At 48.3% G+C, this 22161-nt stretch overlaps 1 protein-coding gene across 4 annotated transcripts in view; it reads left to right on the top strand.

Moving 5' to 3' along the window:
- The window catches only part of FLNB (filamin B), a 139240-nt gene that overhangs the window by 74332 nt on the left and 42747 nt on the right, over positions 1–22161 (top strand). For all 4 annotated transcript variants that reach the window (XM_065884651.1, XM_065884654.1, XM_065884653.1 and 1 more), the window contains exons 9-22: positions 2126–2263; positions 3915–4041; positions 5010–5146; positions 6583–6776; positions 7786–7899; positions 8484–8627; positions 8881–9004; positions 9341–9501; positions 10495–10585; positions 10854–11023; positions 15649–15766; positions 18144–18406; positions 19647–20244; positions 21198–21371. In XM_065884651.1, the coding sequence (XP_065740723.1) occupies positions 2126–2263; positions 3915–4041; positions 5010–5146; positions 6583–6776; positions 7786–7899; positions 8484–8627; positions 8881–9004; positions 9341–9501; positions 10495–10585; positions 10854–11023; positions 15649–15766; positions 18144–18406; positions 19647–20244; positions 21198–21371 (2553 nt within the window). The remainder of the gene's footprint in view (positions 1–2125; positions 2264–3914; positions 4042–5009; positions 5147–6582; positions 6777–7785; positions 7900–8483; positions 8628–8880; positions 9005–9340; positions 9502–10494; positions 10586–10853; positions 11024–15648; positions 15767–18143; positions 18407–19646; positions 20245–21197; positions 21372–22161) is intronic.

Genomic DNA, 22161 nt, shown 5'->3' with positions numbered 1-22161 from the left:
ACTCTGCTACCTTTTCTAACCAATACTTGCCTCTCCCTGTTCTGTCCTCTGCATCTGCACCTGCAGACCTGGCTTCCTCTTCTGAATCCTGCCTCTGGGCCAGCCTGGACCCCGAAGCTGTTGGCTTCCTAGTTGAAAGCACTGGGCCAGAGGCATCTCGCTTGGTAAGGGCTGGTTGGTGGGGCTTCCATTGCCAGTTCTTTGTGCTGCCTGCAGTTGTCAACCAGACCTGTGCTGTTTGTGACTTCGGGAAATTACAGTGCAGGTGTTAGTACCACTTGTCCAGCCAGACCCCAAACCCACTCTCTAATTACATTTAAACATCACTAAGACATCTCAAGATAGTGGAAAATCATGTGGTTGCCTTCAAGCTCTTTAGTTCCATTTAGTGTTTATATGAACTGAGCGGTTATCCTTTTGATGTTGAGGCTGTTGCCCATGTTCAGAATTTCCATGAGTTGTTGTTGTTGTTTTTAAAGACACATTTAAACCCTCCAAGGGAAGTCCTGTCATGCTGTTGTGGCTTATTTCTGGTATGGCCAACTTTTCTCCCCTTGACAAAGAAAAAAAAAAACAACCCAATGTATTCAGGAGCAGAATTCCCTTTGACATAATGCAAGAAAGAATTTTGAACAGCTTTCCTAGTTCCGGTGGTGTTTTCTGACTTCCTCTCACTCATGGACGACCTTTTTCATTTCTGGCATATCCATCTGTCACTTGTATTAGTTAGTATTTAATTAATAGTTTTTCTTTTGATGTACTATCCCTTCCTCCACTTAAATGATTTTAAGAAAAAAGAAGCTTTATGTCAGTTTTACAGTGGAAAACCAATAAACTTATGCTCATCCATGAACCACATAAAAGCATCTCTGCTCCAAGGGTGTGTGTATGTCTCTTTGGGAATGTCCACCTGAGGACATTGCAGGGAGGACGAGCCAGAGGAGGAACTATCTTCCTTCTGTAAAGAGTCTTGTCTTCTGGAGTTTGTGACCCCCCTAGCGTATAGAGAGCTGTCAGATACGCAGTGTCATGTTTGGAAAGGAGCAATGTGACATTTTACCCATTAATCTCCTGTTTCTATACTTGATGAGAAGGTAGCTCATGTTGTCAAAAAAGTCCTAGGGCACAAGGATGTCTTTTTTTTTTTTTTTTTTTTTTTTTTGCGGTACGCGGGCCTCTCACTGTTGTGGCCTCTCCCGTTGCGGAGCACAGGCTCCGGACGCACAGGCTCAGCGGCCATGGCTCACGGGCCCAGCCGCTCCGCGGCATGTGGGATCTTCCCAGACGGGGGCACGAACCCGTGTCCCCTGCATCGGCAGGCGGACTCTCAACCACTGTGCCACCAGGGAAGCCCCAAGAATGTCTTTTGTCGACCTTCTGACAAACCCCATGGAACAGTTTTGTGGAACTCTTATGTAAGGAATGTTAGAAGCTACCTTTGTACTTAATTTTTAGACTTACAACTTTGGGTTTTTTAACTAGAGCTAGAATTCAAATTGAGAGTGGTGTTTATTCCTAATTGTTGCATTTATAGCTGCCCACATTCTGAGGACCTTGTAACAGACAGCACTGAAATGTTTGTCTGCCTTGGCTGAGGTGGGGTTGACCTGGTCTTTTTTTGAGCTATCCTCTGGCTCTTCCTGTGGAAGACAGCAACATTTAGACTTAGAAATGGCTGATCTAAAGTTTGGAACAAGGTCAGATGTTTTCAAGTGCTCCATTTTCCAAGTAGACCCAGTCTTCCCAATTACTGGGCCCTTGAGTATGGCAATGAGGTTTGAACAATGTCCAGCCCTAGGTCTTAACTCTCTTTCACCACCAAGAGGATAAACGCCAGAATTCAGCCACTACCAGGAGCCCAGCAAATCCACGCTGTGCTCTCCTGCTTTCTTTGCCAAAGTAATTTTTCCCCAGTCCCTGTGCAGTGTGGCCGGACAAAGTTATGTTGTGTCTTTATTTGCTAGCCTGGTGTGCTCCCTGAACGGGACCCCTGGTCTCAGACAGCTGCTGCATACTCTTTGTGTAAAGCAAACATTTTCTTGGCGGGTGGCTCAAAGTTACCTTGGCTTGCTCAACTCGGACTAAAGAATGAAAGGTTGAATTGATGTTGAAACTGTGCTTGCAGCCTGTAATCCAAATGCCTGCCGGGCCAGTGGCCGAGGCCTACAGCCAAAAGGCATTCGCATCCGAGAAACTGCAGACTTCAAGGTCGACACCAAAGCTGCTGGAAGTGGAGAGCTCGGCGTAACCGTAAAGGGTCCTAGTAAGTGCTCCTTTGTTTCCCCATCTCAGGTATGATTTCGGCCAGCTTTGCAGCCATGGATCATTGCACAGCCCGTTCTGATCAATTTATCCCAGAGCGCTATGTCAAAGGTTTGAGGCTCTCAGGGCTCCATGCAGAAGGAAACAGTGATCATTTAATAATGTCTGCCCTGGATGTGGGAACAGTGGTGGCTTGACAGCCTCATGTTATTTTAAGACTTCTGGGAATAGAAATAAATAATGGAGTTAGAACAGCAACATGAAGTGGCCCCTTTTTTTTTCTTTGAGGAAACCTAGGCTCAGAGAGGAAGGGTCTTGACCAAGGTCACATAGCTTGTAAGCATCTGAGCTGGAATTCAAGCCCAGTTTCCAAAGCCAGTAATTTTCCCTCTACAGGTTACATTTTATAAACGATGAAATGATGTCAGGTACCTAATTACTATGATCATTGCTTATAGAAGGACGATAATTCCCTAAGATTAAGTTTTCTTTGTAGATTAATGCCATTTGTGGAAGAGTGCCTTGCACCCTACAGCTCATTCTTGCTCTGTCTTGGGAAAGGAGACAGAGAGCAGGAAGACGGGTATCTGCTCCATCCTCCAGTTTTCCCCCAGATCAGAGAAGCAGCTCGGCATTTCTAGTTGCAGGTGCAACAGCCTTGGCAGTTTCACTTCCAAGCTTTGTGGAATCTTCAGCTTCCTGCTCCAGGACTGCTCTCACCCTTTGTATTCCTAACAGGCTGGGGCAGGAATGTTCTGAGCTCCAGAAAGTTAATGTTTGATCTCAGAGCACTGAGCTTTGGGGCAGTCAGTGCCCTGAGGGCAGCCGAGGCTCTAGACTGCCCAGACCTGGTGTCAGGCTGCTCTGAGGCTGCCCCCCCTACCTTGGCTTGTTGTTACAGGGACTGAGGAGGCGTGTTTTTTCTGACCTTGGATTCTTGCTTTACTAAATGGCTTTCCCAGCCAAACCTCAGGGCTCAACATAAAACAAGTTCCTGCCTGATGGCTCAGTCTGGAGTTTTTGGGGTAGCCTCTAAAACCTGTCCTCTTGGAGACAGCATATAAGAGCTTTCTCGCTTTCATTATCTGGCTTTAGTTGAAAAGGATATACCGGGATACTAACCTCAGCCTCATGCCAAATACTCGTAAGGGTTCGCTCCCTCTCCAATTTTTGTGGGCGGCTAAAATGGGTGGCTTCTTTCTTTTTTGGCTGCGTGAAGCTGCGTGCGGGCTTTCTCTAGTTGCGGCGAGTGGGGTCTACTTTTCGTTGTGGGGCGTGGGCTTCTCATTGCAGTGGCTTCTTGTTGCAGAGCACAGACACTAGGTGTGTGGGCTTCAGTAGTTGCAGCATGTGGGATCAGTTGTGGCACGTGGGCTTCAGTACTTGTGGCGTGTGGGCTCAGTAGTTGTGGCTTGCAGGCTGTAGAGCACAGGCTCAGTAGTTATGGTGCACGGGCTTAGTTGCTCCGCGGCATGTGGGATCTTCACAGACCGGGGCTCGAACCTGTGCCCCCTGCACTGGCAGGTGGATTCTTAACCACTGTGCCACCAGGGAAGCCCCCCTGGATATCGCTGTCTTTCTGTCCTTGTCTTGTGGATTCTCGTTCTGAGCCTAGGATTGCATTGGAAAGATGGTGTGCTTCCTTCCCACAGAGGGTCTGGAGGAGCTGGTGAAGCAGAAAGGCTTTCTGGATGGAGTGTATGCATTTGAGTATTACCCCAGCACCCCGGGGAAATATAGCATCGCCATCACATGGGGGGGACACCACATTCCAAAGAGGTGAGTCTCCAGCTGGAGTTGCGTCTTCTCCAGAAGCATGCTTGGCCCAGGGCAGACTCATGGTGGCGGCTTCCTGGGCTGCAGGAGGGAAAGAGAGCTGCTTTGTTGAAAGCTTTTTTTTTTTTCTTTTTTCAGAGCAGCACACAGACATTTGGCCTGTTCTCAAAAGCAGCAGAAAGTCGCTGTGGTTTCAGCTGCCTTGCTTTAAATCAAATGCTGTCGGTTTGGGGCTGGTGGGAGGCAGAAGGCCAGAAGGAACAGTAATACAGAGCAAATGGGCTGAGTGTCTATATCCCTTATATATACTGTGATTCTCCTTTCACTGTGTGCCTCTGTTCAGGAATGCCATGGATAAAATGTCAAAATCTGCTATGGTTTACATTAAAATCCTCTGCGTGAGTGTGGTCAGGAACCGAGGGACACAAGTCTACAGCTTTGCCTTGTGGGCTTCAGTTGCCTTCCCTGCATTCACATACTTTCCAGCTTTCCTGGGGGCAACTTTAAACTCTGAATAAATTCAGTTTACCTTGAGAAATATCTGGGCATATTATAAGTTTCTGAGAATCTAAGCAAACTTTAAGAATCTCCTGTGCCAAAGTTAAAGCACATTCATTCACGTATGAGATAAAGCCTAGTCAACCTAGTTTTCTTGTTATAGCATAAGCAGCAGATAGAAAAGTATGCATTCTCTTAGCCTTCCCGGGCTCACAGTCTGGTAAGCCCTGCACACAAAAGGTAAATGACCAGGATAGTGCAAGGCAGTGTGGCTTGAAGCAGCCCCATTACATGGTATTGTTGACATAACAATGGTGGGGGAACCTGCTTGGCTGGAGGAAGGGCTTGGCTGGAGATTGGGACTGCAGGGAAAAGTATCAGGCCAGTGGAAAGAATATGTGTAAAGAGCTTAGAGCTGTACGTAGCCCCTTCTTTGCTCCTCTTTAATGGTTCCTCTGTTCCTTTTCTTCTAGCCCCTTTGAAGTTCAAGTTGGCCCTGAAGCAGGCATGCAGAAAGTCCGTGCATGGGGCCCTGGCCTCCATGGCGGGATTGTTGGGCGGTCGGCGGACTTCGTGGTGGAGTCCGTTGGTTCTGAGGTGGGGTCTCTGGGTGAGTGGAAGCAGCTTTTGGTAAGCTGAGATTGCAGGGTACCTGGATTACGTGTCAGGCTGTGTATTGAGGCCTCCTCTCAGCCTCACTACCCGGGGCTTCCTGGCCGCTTGACCATCTGAGGCCACCTCTGGGTACTGCTGTGGAATTGCAGTTCCCATCTCCCCCTGACCTTCCAGTTGCCCTCTGCCTCTGGCACCAGCATTCATTCATCCACAACACCTTGAGGGCAGAGGCCTTTTATGGATGTTGTGTCTAAAACAGCGCCAGGAACACAGTAGGCGCACGGCAGATATTACTGACTGATCCTGAGTTTAGATCAGTGAATGAATTTTGCTCAAACTAGAAATTTGGGGAGTAAATACTCTTTGGAGCATAACTGAGTATATTTTAAGTAAACGTCTGATGTATATATGATCATTTTAGAACAATGGTCAGTACCTCTCTCTCTGTAAAGGACCAGATAGCAAATATATCAGTACTGCGGGTCATATTCTCTCTGTCGCAACTATATGACTGCCTTGTAGCGTGAAAGCAGCCATAGAAAATCCGTAGGTGAGGGAGTATGGCTGTGTTCCTTATCTGCAAAAACAGGCAGTGGGTCAGATTTGGCCCAGCGGCCAAAGTTTGAGGACCTCTGTGTTAGCTAATAGAAATAAGCAAAGAGGGGGAAAGAGGAAATCACATTGAATTTTTCCTTTTAGAGAAATAATAAACATCTTAATATTGGGCTGGCCAAAAAGTTCTTTCGGGTTTTCCGTAAGATGTTATGGAAAAACCCGAACGAAGTTTTTTGGCCAATCCAGTATATCCTTGTAGACTAGAGGTAATATTAAGCCTTTAGGTATATCCTTGCAGACTTTTTCCCTGTACATAGGCATACGAATATTGATCTGCTGCAGAAATATCTGGGGGTAGCCTTTATATCTTTCTGCCTCAGGCAAATCTAGGCTGTGTCTGGATTTCCCATGGCTTCTGTGGAATTACAGTCCATCGATATAGCTACTGTTAGGCTCTCTAGTTATTTCCAGAGTTTTGCTATAAAAACAATGCTGTATATATATCCTTGTGTCTAACTGTTTACACACATCCTTGGTTACTTCCTTCAGATAAAAGCCCAGAAGTGGATTTGGTGGGACAAAGGATGGGCATTGTTTTAAGGCTTTTGGCTTGTGTTGCCATATTGCCAACAGAAAGATTTGCTGGTTGACCTTCCTCTTTGACGATGTTTGAAAAAAAAAAAAAGTATAAAATCCAACCTTCTGTCTCTAGTGAAGACTCAGTAGGCTTGGTTTTGTGGGAAAGGGACCTAAACAGATTTCAATCTTCTGGCTAACACTTGGTTTTCAGGGAGGCGGAGGGAGTGGGTTAGTAGTAACCCAGACTAGATACCTTCCGCCGTGTAACCAGGGGGATCCTCCCACCCTATCCCCCAGGGTTTGCCATTGAAGGCCCCTCCCAGGCAAAGATTGAGTATGATGACCAGAACGACGGATCGTGTGATGTCAAGTACTGGCCCAAGGAGCCCGGTGAATATGCCGTTCACATCATGTGTGACGATGAGGACATCAAAGACAGTCCCTACATGGCCTACATCCACCCCGCCTCGGGAGACTACAACCCGGATCTGGTGAATCAACTTGTCATGTTCTGTGCTCTCTTCTCTGGCTCCTGGCACTCCTCCCAGTGCCCACAGAGTTTCCTTGAGCAGCATGTGGAGAAATCGCAGAGGAGAGCCTTTGAGAGCTTAGGAAGGAAAAAGGCCTGAATTAGAAGCCTGGTAGTACCTCTTAGTACATTTGTAACATGGGGCATGTAACTTACCTCCCTGACTATCAAACGGGAATGATGCGAGTGTCTGCTTCTTAGAGTTTCTGTCATGATTCAAGGAGGTAATGTGAATGAAGACAGCCCTTAGAACAGTGCCTGGCCCACAGAGGGGGCTCTGTAAGCTGCTATTTTCTCGTAACCCCGAGCATCATATTTCAGTCTTGCCACTTGCTATAGTTATTATTTCAAGGTGATCCATAGATAAAGGTTTTAAAATTTTCCTCCCCAGCTCCCCTTCTCTTAACTTGGAGCAGTGTTTGCAAGAGCTTCTCTCAAACATTTAGCAAGCTGGTTAGCATCAAGTCTGAGCCAGCCTGGCTGACAGGAGGAACCCTTGCCCCTGCCATGTGTGCTGCTGTTGGCCCACCTGGACAGCTGACCGTAGGGTGACATCAGTCCAGGCTGGCAGCTGCTCGTCTTTGGCCAACTGCTGGTCCTTTACTCTCTGGGGCTGCAAACTTTTGGAGTGTTGTCAGTGGGAGAGGTTCTGAGCCCTCACAAAGCAGGAGCATTGAAACTGGAGGTGGGCATGGCTGGAGGTCCCTGCCCCGGTTACTGCACAGATTAAGGCAGGGAGCACCAGGCCAGTTTGGGGCCTGGTTTTACAGACTTTTTCTCCGGCATGTTTTTATTTTTAAGTCCCAGCCTTCTTTAGCATTTTCCTTCCCGTAACCATCCTATTATGTAGGTACTGTGAAGCCAGACACAGTTGTTTTCCTTTTCTCCCATTTCCTGGTTACCAGTCTTCTGATAGGAACACAGTTAGAACATTACACAGAAAGAGAATCACTATTGGCCCTTTGCCCCAGGTTCAAGCATACGGGCCAGGTTTGGAGAAATCTGGGTGCATTGTCAACAATCTGGCCGAGTTCACCGTGGATCCTAAGGATGCCGGCAAAGCTCCCTTAAAGATATTTGCTCAGGTAAGTTTCTAGGGACGACCCGTGCAGGTAATTGTCAGGTAACATGATCCATCCACGTAATGGAAAGTCGCTCAGTCCATCTGATCCTCAGTTTCCTCATCCACACACTGCGAATAACAATGTTTATTTTGTAGGGTTTATGTGAGGACTAAATGAGATTCTAACATGTAAAGCAAGGGGCAAATTTTTATGATTTGTGCTCCGTGGAAATGAGGCTTGATTGTTTCAGATTTCCCTGTAAATGTCCTTCAGTGTGGCCAAAGCTACTTACACTGTGATGGGAGGGTTTGTAAACAAGAGTTTATCAAATATATTTATCTAATTTAATTGAATTTGGCCCAAGGATTTAAATGCAGGAATTAAAATTAAGAAGCACTGGGACCGTGCTTGGGACCGTTTTCTCTTAGTAAGTAAAAATGCGTACATGCATGTAGTGTTTTATCACTTGTGTTCATAGGTGCTATCATAGGTGTTCCACGAGATTTTGTGGGATGAGTGAGCAGTGACTTGGTTGTCTTGGGAGGCCACAGTGGATGGAGACAGTGTGAGGGTCGGCTCTGTTCTTAGCCTCTGCCCTTCTGCAGGACGGGGACGGCCAGCCCATTGACATCCAGATGCAGAGCCGGATGGATGGCACCTATGCTTGCTCCTACACCCCGGTGAAGCCCATCAAGCACACCATTGCCGTGGTCTGGGGAGGTGTCAACATCCCGCACAGCCCTTACAGGGTAGGTTGTGAGGTGAAACCTTGGTCGTGGTAATGAAAAAGCCCAGTCCTGAGGCCAGTCTGGACTCCATGCTTGATGGCCAAGGTAAATATATGGAAAGACCCATGCTTGGTGGGCCTTGGAAGATGGAGTGGCCCAAAGGGCCGAGTGCTGTAGATTACCCAGAAGTATAACATTCTAACAACTGAGAGTGTCTTTACTGGATCCATGGGGAGAAGAACTTGATTACAACTTTTCTCCCCGTCCTCTCTAGGTCAACATCAGGCAGGGTAGCCATCCCCAGAAGGTCAAAGTGTTTGGGCCAGGAGTGGAGAGAAGTGGACTGAAGGCACACGAGCCTACTCACTTCACAGTGGACTGTACCGAGGCTGGCGAAGGTGAGAGGGGGCTTCACCCGACTCAGTGCTTGTTGTTTCTTGGGGAAGGAAGTTCTCTTTGTAACGTTTCATGGGTAATGAACTTTGAACCAGGAGATATTAACCCACCTGAATAGGTAATTGTTCATCTGATGAGCCTGTGTGTCAGTTCCGTGGTGATACCTTTGCTAATCCTCCGTTCTGTCTGCAAAACCATTATTTAAATACCATCCCTTTCTCAGGTTTCTTATTGGAAACTTCCCAGTTGCTTTTCTGGGGTGTGAGCCTGAGCTGGAAGTGATTGCATGGGACGTGCTGTTTCTTGTAAACCGGTGCTAATAAGCTGGTCTGTTCCAGGTGATGTCAGCGTTGGCATTAAATGTGATGCCCGGGTGTTAAGTGACGATGAGGAAGACGTGGATTTTGACATTATTCACAACGCCAATGACACGTTTACTGTCAAATATGTGCCTCCTGCCGCCGGGCGATACACTATCAAAGTTCTCTTTGCCTCTCAGGTGTGTGTTTGGACTTGGGTTCTTTCTGGCCACCTGTGTTCATATTTCCTTTTTGCTTTTTTCAGCAACAAGGAAGGTGTCTTGAGAACTCCGCCCAATAGTTTTCCTCTCTGCTTCCTTAAAACCAAGAAGGAACAAACACACCCAGAACTAAAATTGTACCACTTTCTAACAAAAGTGGGGCCGTGTAGTCAGTGGTTAAAAGCCAGACTCTGGAAAGAAATTGGATCGTTACAAACTTTCATCCGGTTTTTGAATGAAACGTAATTCGTTTCTAGATGTGTGCTATACTTTCACTGAAATGATGACCTTGGCCTCAGGCTTTAAACTTTTCTAGGGAGAGGGGTTTTGAATTTCAGACAGAATTCATACTTACATGTGATAATGAAGACAAGGAGGCGCAGTACCCTAAAACAGGGAATAATGGAATCCTGGTGATTCAGAGTCATCTTACGTAAAGATATAGGGACCTCAGGAGAAAGGTCTGTGCCTTAAAGGCATTGGTCTTGAGTTGGCTTTATCCACTTAACCTGTTCTGCCTTTATTCTGAAAGAGTCTTTTTGAAGAATTGCAATCATTGCATTTATAATCAGTTCCTTGCATTCGTCAAACCCTAGCTCTCTGTTGTCCCTGGAGGAATATCCCTTTCCTTCCTCCGACCCCGTGTATTATTGTTGTTCGGGGTTTTATTTTTGGTAGTATTTTGTATCCTAAGTACTCAGCATTTGGTGTCAAAGGCTGAGAGTTGTCAGAGTGGTTTGTGGAAACCCATCCTTTAGCTGTGATGTCAGGGATCCAGGTATTCATGAGTGACCACTGATGGCCCTTACCTGATGCTAGCGCCTGAAGACTTGACCAATGGTAACGGACAAGTGGCTCACCATCTGCTAGAGTGGAAGTCATGCTGAGGTCTCCTCCTTTGCTTTGGGCAGAAGGCTAAGCTCAGGCAGTGGCTTCAGGGACTTTCCTACTGAGACAGTGTCTCTGCTACAGGAAATTCCCGCCAGCCCTTTCAGAGTCAAAGTCGACCCTTCCCACGACGCCAGCAAAGTGAAGGCAGAAGGCCCGGGGCTCAGCAAAGCAGGTAAGGTGGCATGTGTGCATGAGGTCACCCTGGAGGCAGTGGGCATGGTTGGTCCAGGGCCGTGAGTGACTTACCTCCCCTGGAGCAGGGGCTCCGTTGGGGCTCCAGTTCAGCAGGGGCCCTGCTCAGCCGAGCCGCTGGCCGAACGCCAGCCCCTGTCTCCACCTACTGCCTTGCGGAAGCCTGTGCTGATGAACCTGTCAGACTGGTGCTAAAAGTGAAACCCCTCCAGCTGGGCCTGTCTCCTCACTTCACTGTCCCCTCCCAGGTGTGGAAAACGGGAAACCGACCCACTTCACCGTCTACACCAAAGGGGCCGGAAAAGCCCCCCTCAATGTGCAGTTCATCAGCCCCCTTCCTGGCGACACCGTGAAGGATTTGGACGTCATTGATAATTACGACTATTCCCACACCGTTAAATACACGCCCACCCAGCAGGTAGGGCCCCTCCCCACTCGGTGCTGGGCTGGGTCACTCTGGACGCGGTGGGGGGGGGGGGCGGCGGCAATCTGTGCTCTGAGCTGTGCTGCTCTGTGGCAGGAGGAGATTCCCCCTTTCCTTCTGAACCCCTCTGGGAACGCTGACGAAAAGCCTGATGGGTTCTACCAGGAGGGCCTGGAGGATTCCCCAAGAACAAGCAGGAAGCTAGTTGTTTTTTCCCACCCCCATTTCCCACCTCCGTTCTTGGTTTTAGTGTTTTACTAATTACTCACAGGGAAAGAATTGCCATGCCTTTGTCCTTGCTGGCCCTTTTGCCTTAGTTTACCCTTTTTACGAGGTGGTGCAGTGGGGTCTTTCTCAAAGAGCCTTTAGTCCCTCAAGCCCGAAATGGTACTTCAAGCACTAAATTATTCCCTTTTACAAAATACAGGAATACAGACAGGATTTTGTCATCCCGGCTGCTTTGCTCTGGTTGTTTTAGGCAATAAGGGCCTAAAAATCTACCTCTCTGATGAATTCATGTTTACTTATTTAAAATTTTATTTTGATTCATGGCTACATGTCTAGGGTTTGGGGAGCTCCTATAGAAAAGCCTGGATTCTCCCACTTATGCATAGTGTTCTAAACAGTCACTCCAAACCTCTGAGATTCCTTCATTCTTGAAGAAGAGTCCCCCTATGTGAGAAATGCCATTTTTAAGGGAGGAAGGGCGATGCTTTCTGTAGAAGCACTGTTTGAAAAGCATCACTTCTGCCCTGGGCCCTCTCAGTGGGACCTGGCCAGAGTGTAGTGGGAAAGAATGAGGGGTACAGTGAGGATGAGGGAGTGGTGTGGGTGTCCCCCCTGCACTGGGGGCTACACATGCTTGGAGATGGAATCTTTACTATGAGAACTTGCCTGGCAGTGCGAGGTTCTCTAGGGCAGGTTCTTATGTGGCCCTTTATCTCCACATGTGCTTCTTCCTGTGGTTTCTCTTTACCCTAATGAGGGTTCATTATTAGTAATGGTAAAATGAAAACTTTGGTAGATGAATACGGTTTTCTCATCAGGCTGCTCTGTGCTAATTATTTAGGTAATTATTTTCCTAGTGATGCTTATCAGGGCTGATGGGAGCCTTACCACTGGCAACACCAGCTTGATAGCGTCTTTGTTGCCAATTCTCCACATTCCTTAGGAGAAGGTACCAGAAAGCATGGCCATGATCGCTCGTCAAGATCACAAGACTCTTGTGAAAACATTTTGAGACTCTTGATCCTATATACCTTTTTGTGTTTCGGCTGAGTTGCTAGAAAGTAAGTTGCAGACATCAGGACAGCCTCAGGTTTTGACCTGCACCCCCAGAAAGGACTTTAGAACCCGATGCCCTGGATGCTCCCAGCTGCCAGTCGAGGTGGAGGTGGAGGTCGGGAGCCCAGTCCTGTTTTATCACATTTGAAATGTAGCTAGAGTGGGAAGCGCCTTACTCTAGAGTCACCCCAAGGTCAAGTTCATCCATATGTCTGATCGTAGCAGGTCTGAGGGCTGTTGGCATGCTTGGTGGCCTCTTGGGGCTATTTGTGCAAATGCTGTCAGTCCTTGCCTTTACTGCAATGACTCCACGGTGCCTCTCCCATCCCTCTCATTTGTTGTTTAGAGTGAGGTTTACTGTTTTATTATTTGGGCAAATTGCAATTCTGCCTGTTTCTCTATGGCAAAGAAAACAGATTAAATCTCTACTCTTAGATTGTGAGTTTCCAAGGTTAGGGTATCATGTTATATATATCTTTCCATTCTCAGCCCCAAGCACAGGGTCTGGTGCTGTAATTGCTTTGTATGATTTATGGCCGAATGGGTGAATAAACGAAGTGGAGCCTCAACTCACAAGCAGAAACAACATGAGAACTTTGTAATCTGGTAGGAGAGTGGAGCTGACACATCCTCATTCTACTTTGAACTCTCTTTTCTGAAGAGCTAACAGCTAACAGCTCAAGATTGGGTGAAATAAGCGTGCCTTTGAGCTCTGCTCTTGGATGTGGTTAAGAGACTTGGGTCAGCCCAGAAAGCCGCACGGGGTTACTTTTCAGGTCGCTGCCCACAGGCACACCTTCTTGTGGTGGTTTTAGGGATTAAGAGGCTGGAACTTTCCAGAAATGCAGCTGTTGAGTGTGTGTGGAGAGACAAGGGTGGATCCTGGCTTAGGGTGAATGCTTAACCCTCAGATTTTGGGCTGCTGTGTGAGGCACTGCGGCCCCCACCCGACTGCTGGCTCTTTGCTCCGTGACACCTGTGGGCGGCTGCTGTCCCCTGCAGGGCCCCAGTCCACAGCTCACCTGCCTGCCGTGGACCAGTGATGGACGTTGCTGGTTGATCCTGTTCTTGTTGGAAGACAGTGGTCAGAGTTTTTGCCTTAGCGGGGAGTGGACTTCTTGGGCTGGGGCTTGAAGACCTGCCTAGAGGTCAAAGGTAGAAGGGCCATTATACAATGACAGTTTCCCTGGAGGATTTTGCCTTCTGTGCTTTTCGTTGTCTGTGGCCTCAATGACTTCAGTTTCTCACCCCAAGCTTCCCTGAACAGAGTGGTTTGAGGAGCCGGTGGCAACAGCTCCCCGACATGCCGAGTCAGGAGCCACTGGGAACTGAGAACTCCACATGCTGCTGTGGTGCCTTTAGGAAGCCCCCGGAGCTCACTGGGCCTCACAGGAGAACAGTCCCTCCCTTGAAAGGTTATTACTGTTGGTGGCCATAGCTGTCACAGAGGTCTCTGGAGGAGGGGGCTGTGGTTAGCTTTCTCGGTCCTTTCCTCATGGGTCTCGTGCAGAATGAGGTGAAGGTCTCAGAAGCCTGGAAGGGAGAGGATAAACCCATCTGGCAGGACTTCCCAGTGGTTAAGACTCCACGCTTTCACTGCAGGAGGCACGGGTTCAATGCCTGGTCGGGGAAGTTCCGCGTGCCGTGTGGTGTGGCCCCAAAATAAATAAAATACAACTGTGTGGCCATCAGCAAAGTCTCTGAAATGCACTGGTGGTCACTGCTCAGATCTTCCTCACTTCCTAGCCTCCTGGGGAAAATGCATAGGCCGTTCCTTGGCTGGGGCCTTAGAGGAAATCTTGAAATGCTACAGGCCATCGCAGGTGTAAATCTCTTAAGCTTTCTTTCTCCCCCTCATTAGGTTATTTAAGGTACAGTTAATTTCCTGTCTCAGTTTTGTTGTGTTTTGTATAACTGGTAATGAGAATATGCTTTCTTTTATGGGACAGATGGGCTTAACTGAAAGAGGATTTTCCCCTCACTCCTTTGGCACTCCAGAGAAGTGGTCTCCTGAATTCTAGTGGGTGGTGGAGAAGGTTTTTCCAGGACCCTTGGTTAGCTGGGAGGCCTAGCCCTCGAGGAGTTCGGGGTTTGGGGGCATACCCTCGGGAAGAGCTGGCATGTTGGCAATGCCTTGAGGGCTGAAGCAACAAACCAGGCCCCGCTCTGTTGAATGTGACCTCGTACATCTTACCATGAGATATTATACTCTTCAGATAGTGGGCTCATTGGTTTTGTGTGCAGTGCTAATACATCCTGGAAAGTCAGTCCTCCCTCCTTCATTTTTTGTCTTGTCTTTTCCCTCCTTCTTTATTACACAAGGAATGTGAGAAAATATTCATAGGCCAAAAGCTACACCCTTTTAACACTTGGTCCGTGACAGCTTTCAGCAGGGACTGAATTTTAGCGAGCCCTCTGTATTCCTGCAAGGAATCATCCCTCCCTCCCCCTTGCTTCTTCCCTTCCCACATCCTCTTACGTGATGCCCAGACATTTGAGGTGAGGAGGGCCTTAATCTACTGAGGCAGCTGTGGGCTTTCATGGAGCCTTGGTTTGGAGGGAGGGGACTCAGCCGACCGTGGAGAGAGGAAGCCAGCAGCGAGTGGGCCAGGACTGGCCGCACTGTGCCTCCATGGCCTCGGGGCTGCTGGCGAGGGGACTGCCAATCCCACAGGCTCAGTCTGCCTTCACACTGGCAACTTTTCTTTCATTGCCATAGATGCGCGAGTTTCGATACTCTGCAGTGGTCTCAGAACAGCCCCAGGCAAACTCTTGCAAATTCATTTCTCAGCCTAGTGGCCTGAAATCCCAGCACATGGAGACAAAAGATTTTGTTCGGTTAGAGGCCCCCAGGCCTCCCTGCTTTGCCTATGGCCAGGGCTGGTTGTTTAGCTGGGTGGGGAGGTAACATGGCCGAGGGGCTAGGACTGACACAGGTTTGGGTACCATGGGCATGAGGCCCCGCTCTTGCACTGGGGCAAGTGATTTTACCTTCCTGAGCTGTAGTTTCATCTCCTGGAAGAATGGTAAGAACAGCGGGAACGCCCTCTTAGGACCGTTTTGAGATTGAATTAAGGAAATGCTTAAAAGGATGAGCATGGTGTGCTCATTAAGCTGTCCCTGTTGTTGTTAGTTGCTCTTTTTCGTCTGATTTCTCTGTCATGCTTGCCATGGAGCCCCAAAACTTAGAGAAATATATCTGAGATGCTTTCTGAATCAGCTGGAGTCTTATACCCTGTGTCTCTGGGAAGAATGAAAGACCTGGAAGGCAGGTTGAAACGGCAAGGTAGGATGTTGGTACCCAAACGTGTCCTCGGTTTTCTCTCTCATTCCAGGGCAGCATGCAGGTTCTGGTTACATACGGTGGCGATCCCATCCCTAAAAGCCCTTTCACGGTGGGCGTGGCCGCTCCGCTGGATCTGAGCAGGATAAAAATTAATGGGCTGGAAAACAGTAAGTGCGTCATGAATGGTGGGGGGAGATGGGTCATTGAAGAGCAGTTACATCCCCTTCAAAGACAATTAGCAGGGAAGCAAATTCTGCCATATGAGATTTTGCAGTCAGACAGACAGGTTTGAATTAGGGCTATCCTGTGGAGTAGCTCTGTGACCCTACCTGCCCCTTCACCTCACCAAGCCTCCGTTTTCTCATTTGTTCCGTGGAGGTGGGGGAAGAATACTCAAGGGAATATTGTGAGAATTAAATGAGCTAATAATTCAGGAGCTGGGTCATAGTCAGTCCTCGGTAGCTGCTGGCATCACAGCAGAAAGTTTTTATGACAGAGAATTTGGGGCATGTTGCCCTCTGACAAATTTCTATTGTGCCAACACTCCTTGGCCACTGAATCCACCTTAGGGTCAAGCATAAAAGCCAACTTCCGGGCTCTCAGAAACCACAACTACAGTGCATTTCCCCACCCCAGTCTGGATATTCCTTTAGCTTGTCAGGTATCTTATTAGTACAAGCTCATTTAAACAGATGAAATAACTGAATGAATAAATGAAAAAGTGAAGAGAATAGTACAATATGAACACTCATGTACTTATCACTCAGCTTCTCAAGTTTAACACGTGATCATAAAAGTATTTTTTACACAAGTCATACAAAAATCCATTTTTCATCCAAAAGACATCACAAGGGGCTTCCCTGGTGGCACAGTGGTTGGGGGTCCACCTGCCGATGCAGGGGACACAGGTTCGTGCCCCAGTCTGGGAGGATCCCACGTGCCGCGGAGCGGCTGGGCCCGTGAGCCATGGCCGCTGAGCCTGCGCGTCTGGAGCCTGTGCTCCGCAACGGGAGAGACCACAACCGTGAGAGGCCCGAGTACCGCAAAAAAAAAAAAAAGACATCACACACAAGAATATGTTCTACTTGAAGCATTACCTTTCCCACTCCCTATAGGGTTAACCAAAGTTACCAGTTTAGTTTCTGTCCTTCCACATCTTCTTTCTGCATCTGCACATACTTAGTGCCAGCAGAAAATGTTTGGCAACACTTTGCACTAAAGTTACCCTGCAATACCCATAGGTCTTCAGCCTGCCTTTTTGCGTCAGTGTTATGTTAGAGAACGTTCACACCTCCATCCTCTTGTTGGCATGGCCACAGCCTGGCTGCCCCTCAGTGGTACATGGTCTCCTGGTTTCAGGGTCACGTGGAGCTCTGTGCACACCCTCAGGGCAGGCCTCTTGTTCTGTGGGTTTCTCCAGGTCTCAGCGGGACCCTCGGTGAGCACCTTCGGTGCCCTGTGACCCAAATGTACGCGTTGTGAGTGAGGCCAGCTCCCAGCTCCGGGGGCTCTGAAGCAAGAGCCTGATGTTGGTTTTTGTTCCTTGGCAGCAGCCAGCTCTAAGCATAAGAATAGTCACTGTCTAATCCTTAACATGTCTCCTTGTTATTCCTTTCTCCAAGACACCGAGGGTTTTGACTCCAAACTAGGAAAAGTATGATGCCAATTAGGAAAAGTCTTCGGGATGTGGAGCTCCGAGACCTCTTTGCTTGTGGTTTGAAACTGTTCATCTTGGCAGGCCCTGTATTGCCCAAGTCAGGACTTCCCTAGGTTGTGGTGGGGACCCTAGGCTCCCAGTGTTTTTGTTTTGGTTCAAAGTCCTTTCCTTGTTTTTGTCAAATGTAACACATGGGTTTTCTGTGGCCCTGCTTTGCAAAGACCTTTCATGTATCAGCACGATACAGAGAGTCAATTCTCAGGACTTGCTTCAGTGCCTCTGCACTGGCCAACCCTGTGACTTTTGCGTTCTTGGCTGTAGGATTGAATTTGCTGCCAAGAATTAGTAAATAAAACATTGGCTTCTGGGAGTGTTTTGATATAAAGTTAACACCAGAAGTAATTAAAGAAGAGACAACAGTATCAGGTTATAACTTACTGCAGATTATGGGGTCAAGTAAATTTAGATCTGAGTCCCAGCTTTGTGGTCTGCTGGATATGTATGTACCCCAGGCAAGTCAGTTAACCCCCGTGAGCCTCAGTTTCCCCTTCTGTTAAATTCCTTGGTTACTAATAAATGCCCTGTAGCGTTGTGTTGAAAATGAAAGGAGATGATGTGCCGTCCTCATGCCTGGTATGTAAAATGCATTCAGTGAATGATGACTATCATTATTAATATCATAAGGAATTAATTAATGTTCTTGTACTGGTTGTTATTGAGGCCAGAATGGTGATTATTCTTACTCGGTCTTGCCTCTTGTCCTGCATCAGCCAGTGTTTGTTGTAGAGGCTGAGAAGACATCCTGTGTCCAAGGAACCATCTCTGCCCTCAGCTGTGTTTTTGCTGCAGGGTCAGCTCATCCCTTTGGCTTGTTTCCTTTTTTCCAGGAGTCGAAGTTGGGAAGGATCAGGAGTTCGCCATTGACACCAGGGGAGCAGGAGGTCAGGGGAAGCTGGACGTGACGATCCTGAGCCCCTCGAGGAAGGTTGTGCCATGCCTGGTGGCGCCCATGACGGGCCGGGAGAGCAGCACGGCCAAGTACATTCCCCGGGAGGAGGGGCTGTATGCTGTTGACGTGACCTACGATGGACACCCCGTGCCCGGGAGCCCTTACACGGTGGAGGCCTCGCTGCCGCCCGATCCCACCAAGGTCAGCTTTCATTTTTGTTCCAGAACTTGTCCTCTGTTGGCAGATAATAACATATAGTTAGTCCTCTGGTTCTGCCCAGCAAAGACCTTTTAGATAATTGTTTTGTGATGATAGCCCGTTCTCCGTAGTTCTCTCTCCTACAATCCAGCATGAAGGGTCCCCTCGGCAGCTGGGTCCCAGCCCTACTCCTTCTCTCGCTCTGGCTGTGAGGCTTTGGTGAGGGACTCCTGTCCTTCATTTGTCAGCATGGTAACGGTACTTGCTTCAAAGTGAGCCTGTAAGGGTGAGGTCAGATGGTGGGTGTGGAGGCCTCAGTCTGGCATCTGGCACACACAGTGAGCTATTATAATGAAGTATAAAAATATGTTCTACTCATTATCATTTCTTCCTAGTAGCCCTGAGTCAAGGGTTTGAGACTATTTCCAGTGTTTTGAATGGCATGAATCCTATAAAACTGTGTTATTTGTTGAATAAGAGATGAAAGCCTCATCCCCTCCCTCTTTTAAAAGCAAGTGGTTTTTTTTACAATTTTTTCATTAGACTTTATTCTTTAGAGCAATTTTAGGTTTATAGTAAAATTGAGAGGAAGGCACAGAGATTTCCCAGATCCCGCCTCCCCCACTCAAGCATAACCTCTCCATTATCACTGTCACCCACCAGAGTGGTGTGCACCCGTTATAATGGATGAACCTATGTCAACATCGTTGTCACCCAAAGTCCATAGTTTACATTAGGGTTCACTCTTGGTGTTATACAGTCTATGGGTTTGGACGAACATATAATGACATGTATTCACCATTATAGTTCAGTTTTTTATTATTCAGAATTTGTTGAGGGAGGTATAGCAGCCAAAGCAACAGTGAGGTCCATGAAAGCCATTCAGTGAGTGTTCAACCCAGGAAACCCGAGTGTGTTTGTTGGACTAGATGTTAGGTGTCCAGCTCCAGCCCTCGAGCCAAGCCTGGCAGGAGAGAGAAAGCCATGCCTCTGACATGCCCTTCCGTGTTGAATGAGTTCACCGCCAGGTCTCCCTTTCTCAGCCGTTTGCAGCATCCACTGCTTGTGGCTGTAACTCAGTGCTGTGGGTGAGTGTGTGTGACACGTTAGGCCCCAGGGAGAAGGACCACTTCATCGAGGGGCAGTTCGCTGCCGATTGCAGGCTTGGCTGTTGAAAGCGGTACTGGCTGAGCAGCGATAGCAGTTTCGGGCGGAGTCTGATTTTTATTCTTTGTCCAAATAGGTGAAGGCCCACGGTCCTGGCCTTGAAGGCGGTCTTGTGGGCAAGCCTGCCGAGTTCATCATCGACACCAAAGGAGCTGGAACTGGAGGTTTGGGCCTAACCGTGGAAGGTCCTTGTGAGGCTAAAATTGAATGCTCGGACAATGGCGACGGGACCTGCTCCGTCTCCTACCTCCCAACAAAGCCCGGGGAGTACTTCGTCAACATCCTCTTTGAAGAAGTCCACATACCTGGTTCTCCCTTCAAAGCTGACATTGAAATGCCGTTTGATCCCTCCAAAGTTGTGGCATCGGGCCCAGGGCTGGAGCATGGGAAAGTGGGCGAGGCAGGGCTGCTTAGCGTGGACTGTTCAGAAGCAGGCCCGGGGGCCCTGGGCCTGGAAGCCGTCTCGGACTCGGGGGCGAAAGCTGAAGTCTGTATCGAGAACAACAAAGACGGCACCTATGCGGTGACCTACGTGCCCCTGACCGCCGGCATGTACACGCTGACTATGAAGTACGGCGGTGAGCTTGTACCCCACTTCCCCGCCAGGGTCAAGGTGGAGCCTGCCGTGGACACCAGCAGGGTCAAAGTCTTTGGGCCAGGAATAGAAGGAAAAGGTGGGTTTCATGAAAAAGAAGGTGGCTGCCAAAGTAACAGGGGCTCACTGGAAGCTCAGAGAGTCAGGGCTGCAAACTCAAATGACTGTAGGGGTCGGGCCAGGTAGAAGATAACTCACCTGTGGTCTCTGCATCAGGGAGCGGTAGAGGGGAGCAGAGTGAAGGGGTAAGCATGTGGTGTTTCTGCTGCCCAACCCCGGCTTTCTGTTTCTTCACACTCCCAACACTGTCAGCAGATTTTCCCTTTTTTTTTTTTTCCTGGCAAAGCCAGAAATCTTGTTTGTGTTTTTTTGTTTTAATTAATTAATTAATTTTTATTTTTGGCTGTGTTGGGTCTTCGTTTCTATGCGAGGGCTCTCCCTAGTTGCGGCAAGCGGGGGCCACTCTTCATTGTGGTGCGCAGGCCTCTCACTGTCGCGGCCTCTCTTGTTGAGGAGCGCAGGCTCCAGACGCGCAGGCTCAGTAGCTGTGGCGCACGGGCTTAGTTGCTCTGCGGCATGTGGGATCCTCCCAGACCAGGGCTCAAACCCGTGTCTCATGCATTGGCAGGCGGATTCTCAACCACTGCGCCACCAGGGAAGCCCCTGGTTTTTTTTCCTTTCAACGTGGAAACACAACATATTGCATTTTGGGCACTTATCTGAAAAAGGTTTAAAATGTACTGCTGGCTAATACCACACTTGCTGTCTTCAGCCTTTAACCTGTCCTAGATCCCACCTTTGTCCCAAGAAGTGTGCAGGCAGTTGTGTTGTTACTTGGCTTAGGAAGAAGCTTCTTTTGCCAAGGAGATTGAGGGTGGGGAGGCATTAATATTCCTGATTCTGAGTCAGAGAAACCGGTTGTCTGCGATCACCTAAATGAGCGTGTCCTGAAGTGCCGAGAACCTTGGCTCTTGAGTTTGCTCCTGAAACTGAGGTGACAGCGACGTTCTTATCTGTGTGATTGCTCTGCAGATGTGTTTCGGGAAGCCACCACCGACTTCACGGTCGACTCACGGCCCCTGACGCAGGTCGGAGGCGACCACATCAAGGCCCATATTGCCAACCCCTCAGGGGCCTCCACCGAGTGTTTCGTCACAGACAATGCTGATGGGACCTACCAGGTGGAATACACGCCCTTCGAGAAAGGTGAGTTGACTTCTCCTTGGAACATGACCCTCGCTCGTTCAGAGCTCTGCTGGGCTGCTTCCTCCCGGTGGCTGGTGCTAACTCCTGCCCCACGTGCTTTGACCGTCTCAGCAGAAGCATGTGCACAGTGACTGGGAAATGTGGAAACCTCTCTCCCGAACAGAGCCACCTGCTTGCTCAGTGCCGGGCATGCTGGCCCTGTTGTGTAGCAGTTGGGCTGTGTTTAGCCTCAGCCTCATCTGAGCAGGTTATGGGGTGATGTCATGGCATGTTGCTCATTTGTGCGGTTTTTTTTCCTGAAGGGGGAAAGTTCTCCCTTAATTTTTACCTCCTATTTTCTTTATTTATTTACTTTTGGCCGTGCCCCGTGGCTTGTGGGATCTTAGTTCCCCGACCAGGGATCAAACCCCAACCCCCAGCAGTGGAAGGATGGAGTACTAACCACTGGACCACCAAGGAATTCCCTGTGCGATTTTTTTAACATAATTAATTTCTTTCTTGAATATTAAGAATTTAAATTTTAAAATTAAAATTTTTAATTTAAAATTTTGATAAAGCATAAAAATAATAAAAGCACCATATGTCCTCATTATCTGGATATATAATCCCTAAACTTTATGGTATAGATATTTTCACTTTCTTTTCATGGATGCTTGTCTATTCTATTTCATGGGTTTCTCTTTGTCTTTCGGTTAGTGGCTAGGTGGAGTTTTCTCAAATCAGGATGGTGTGTTTAAGATGACTGTCTTCAAAATAGACTTAGTGATATTTGCTTGGAGGAGAGGCCTTG

Source organism: Phocoena phocoena, chromosome 10 (assembly GCF_963924675.1).
Source record: "Phocoena phocoena chromosome 10, mPhoPho1.1, whole genome shotgun sequence".
NCBI lineage: Eukaryota > Metazoa > Chordata > Mammalia > Artiodactyla > Phocoenidae > Phocoena > Phocoena phocoena.
Note: the sequence above shows the minus strand (reverse complement) of the source record. Positions and strands in the feature narration are given on the sequence as shown.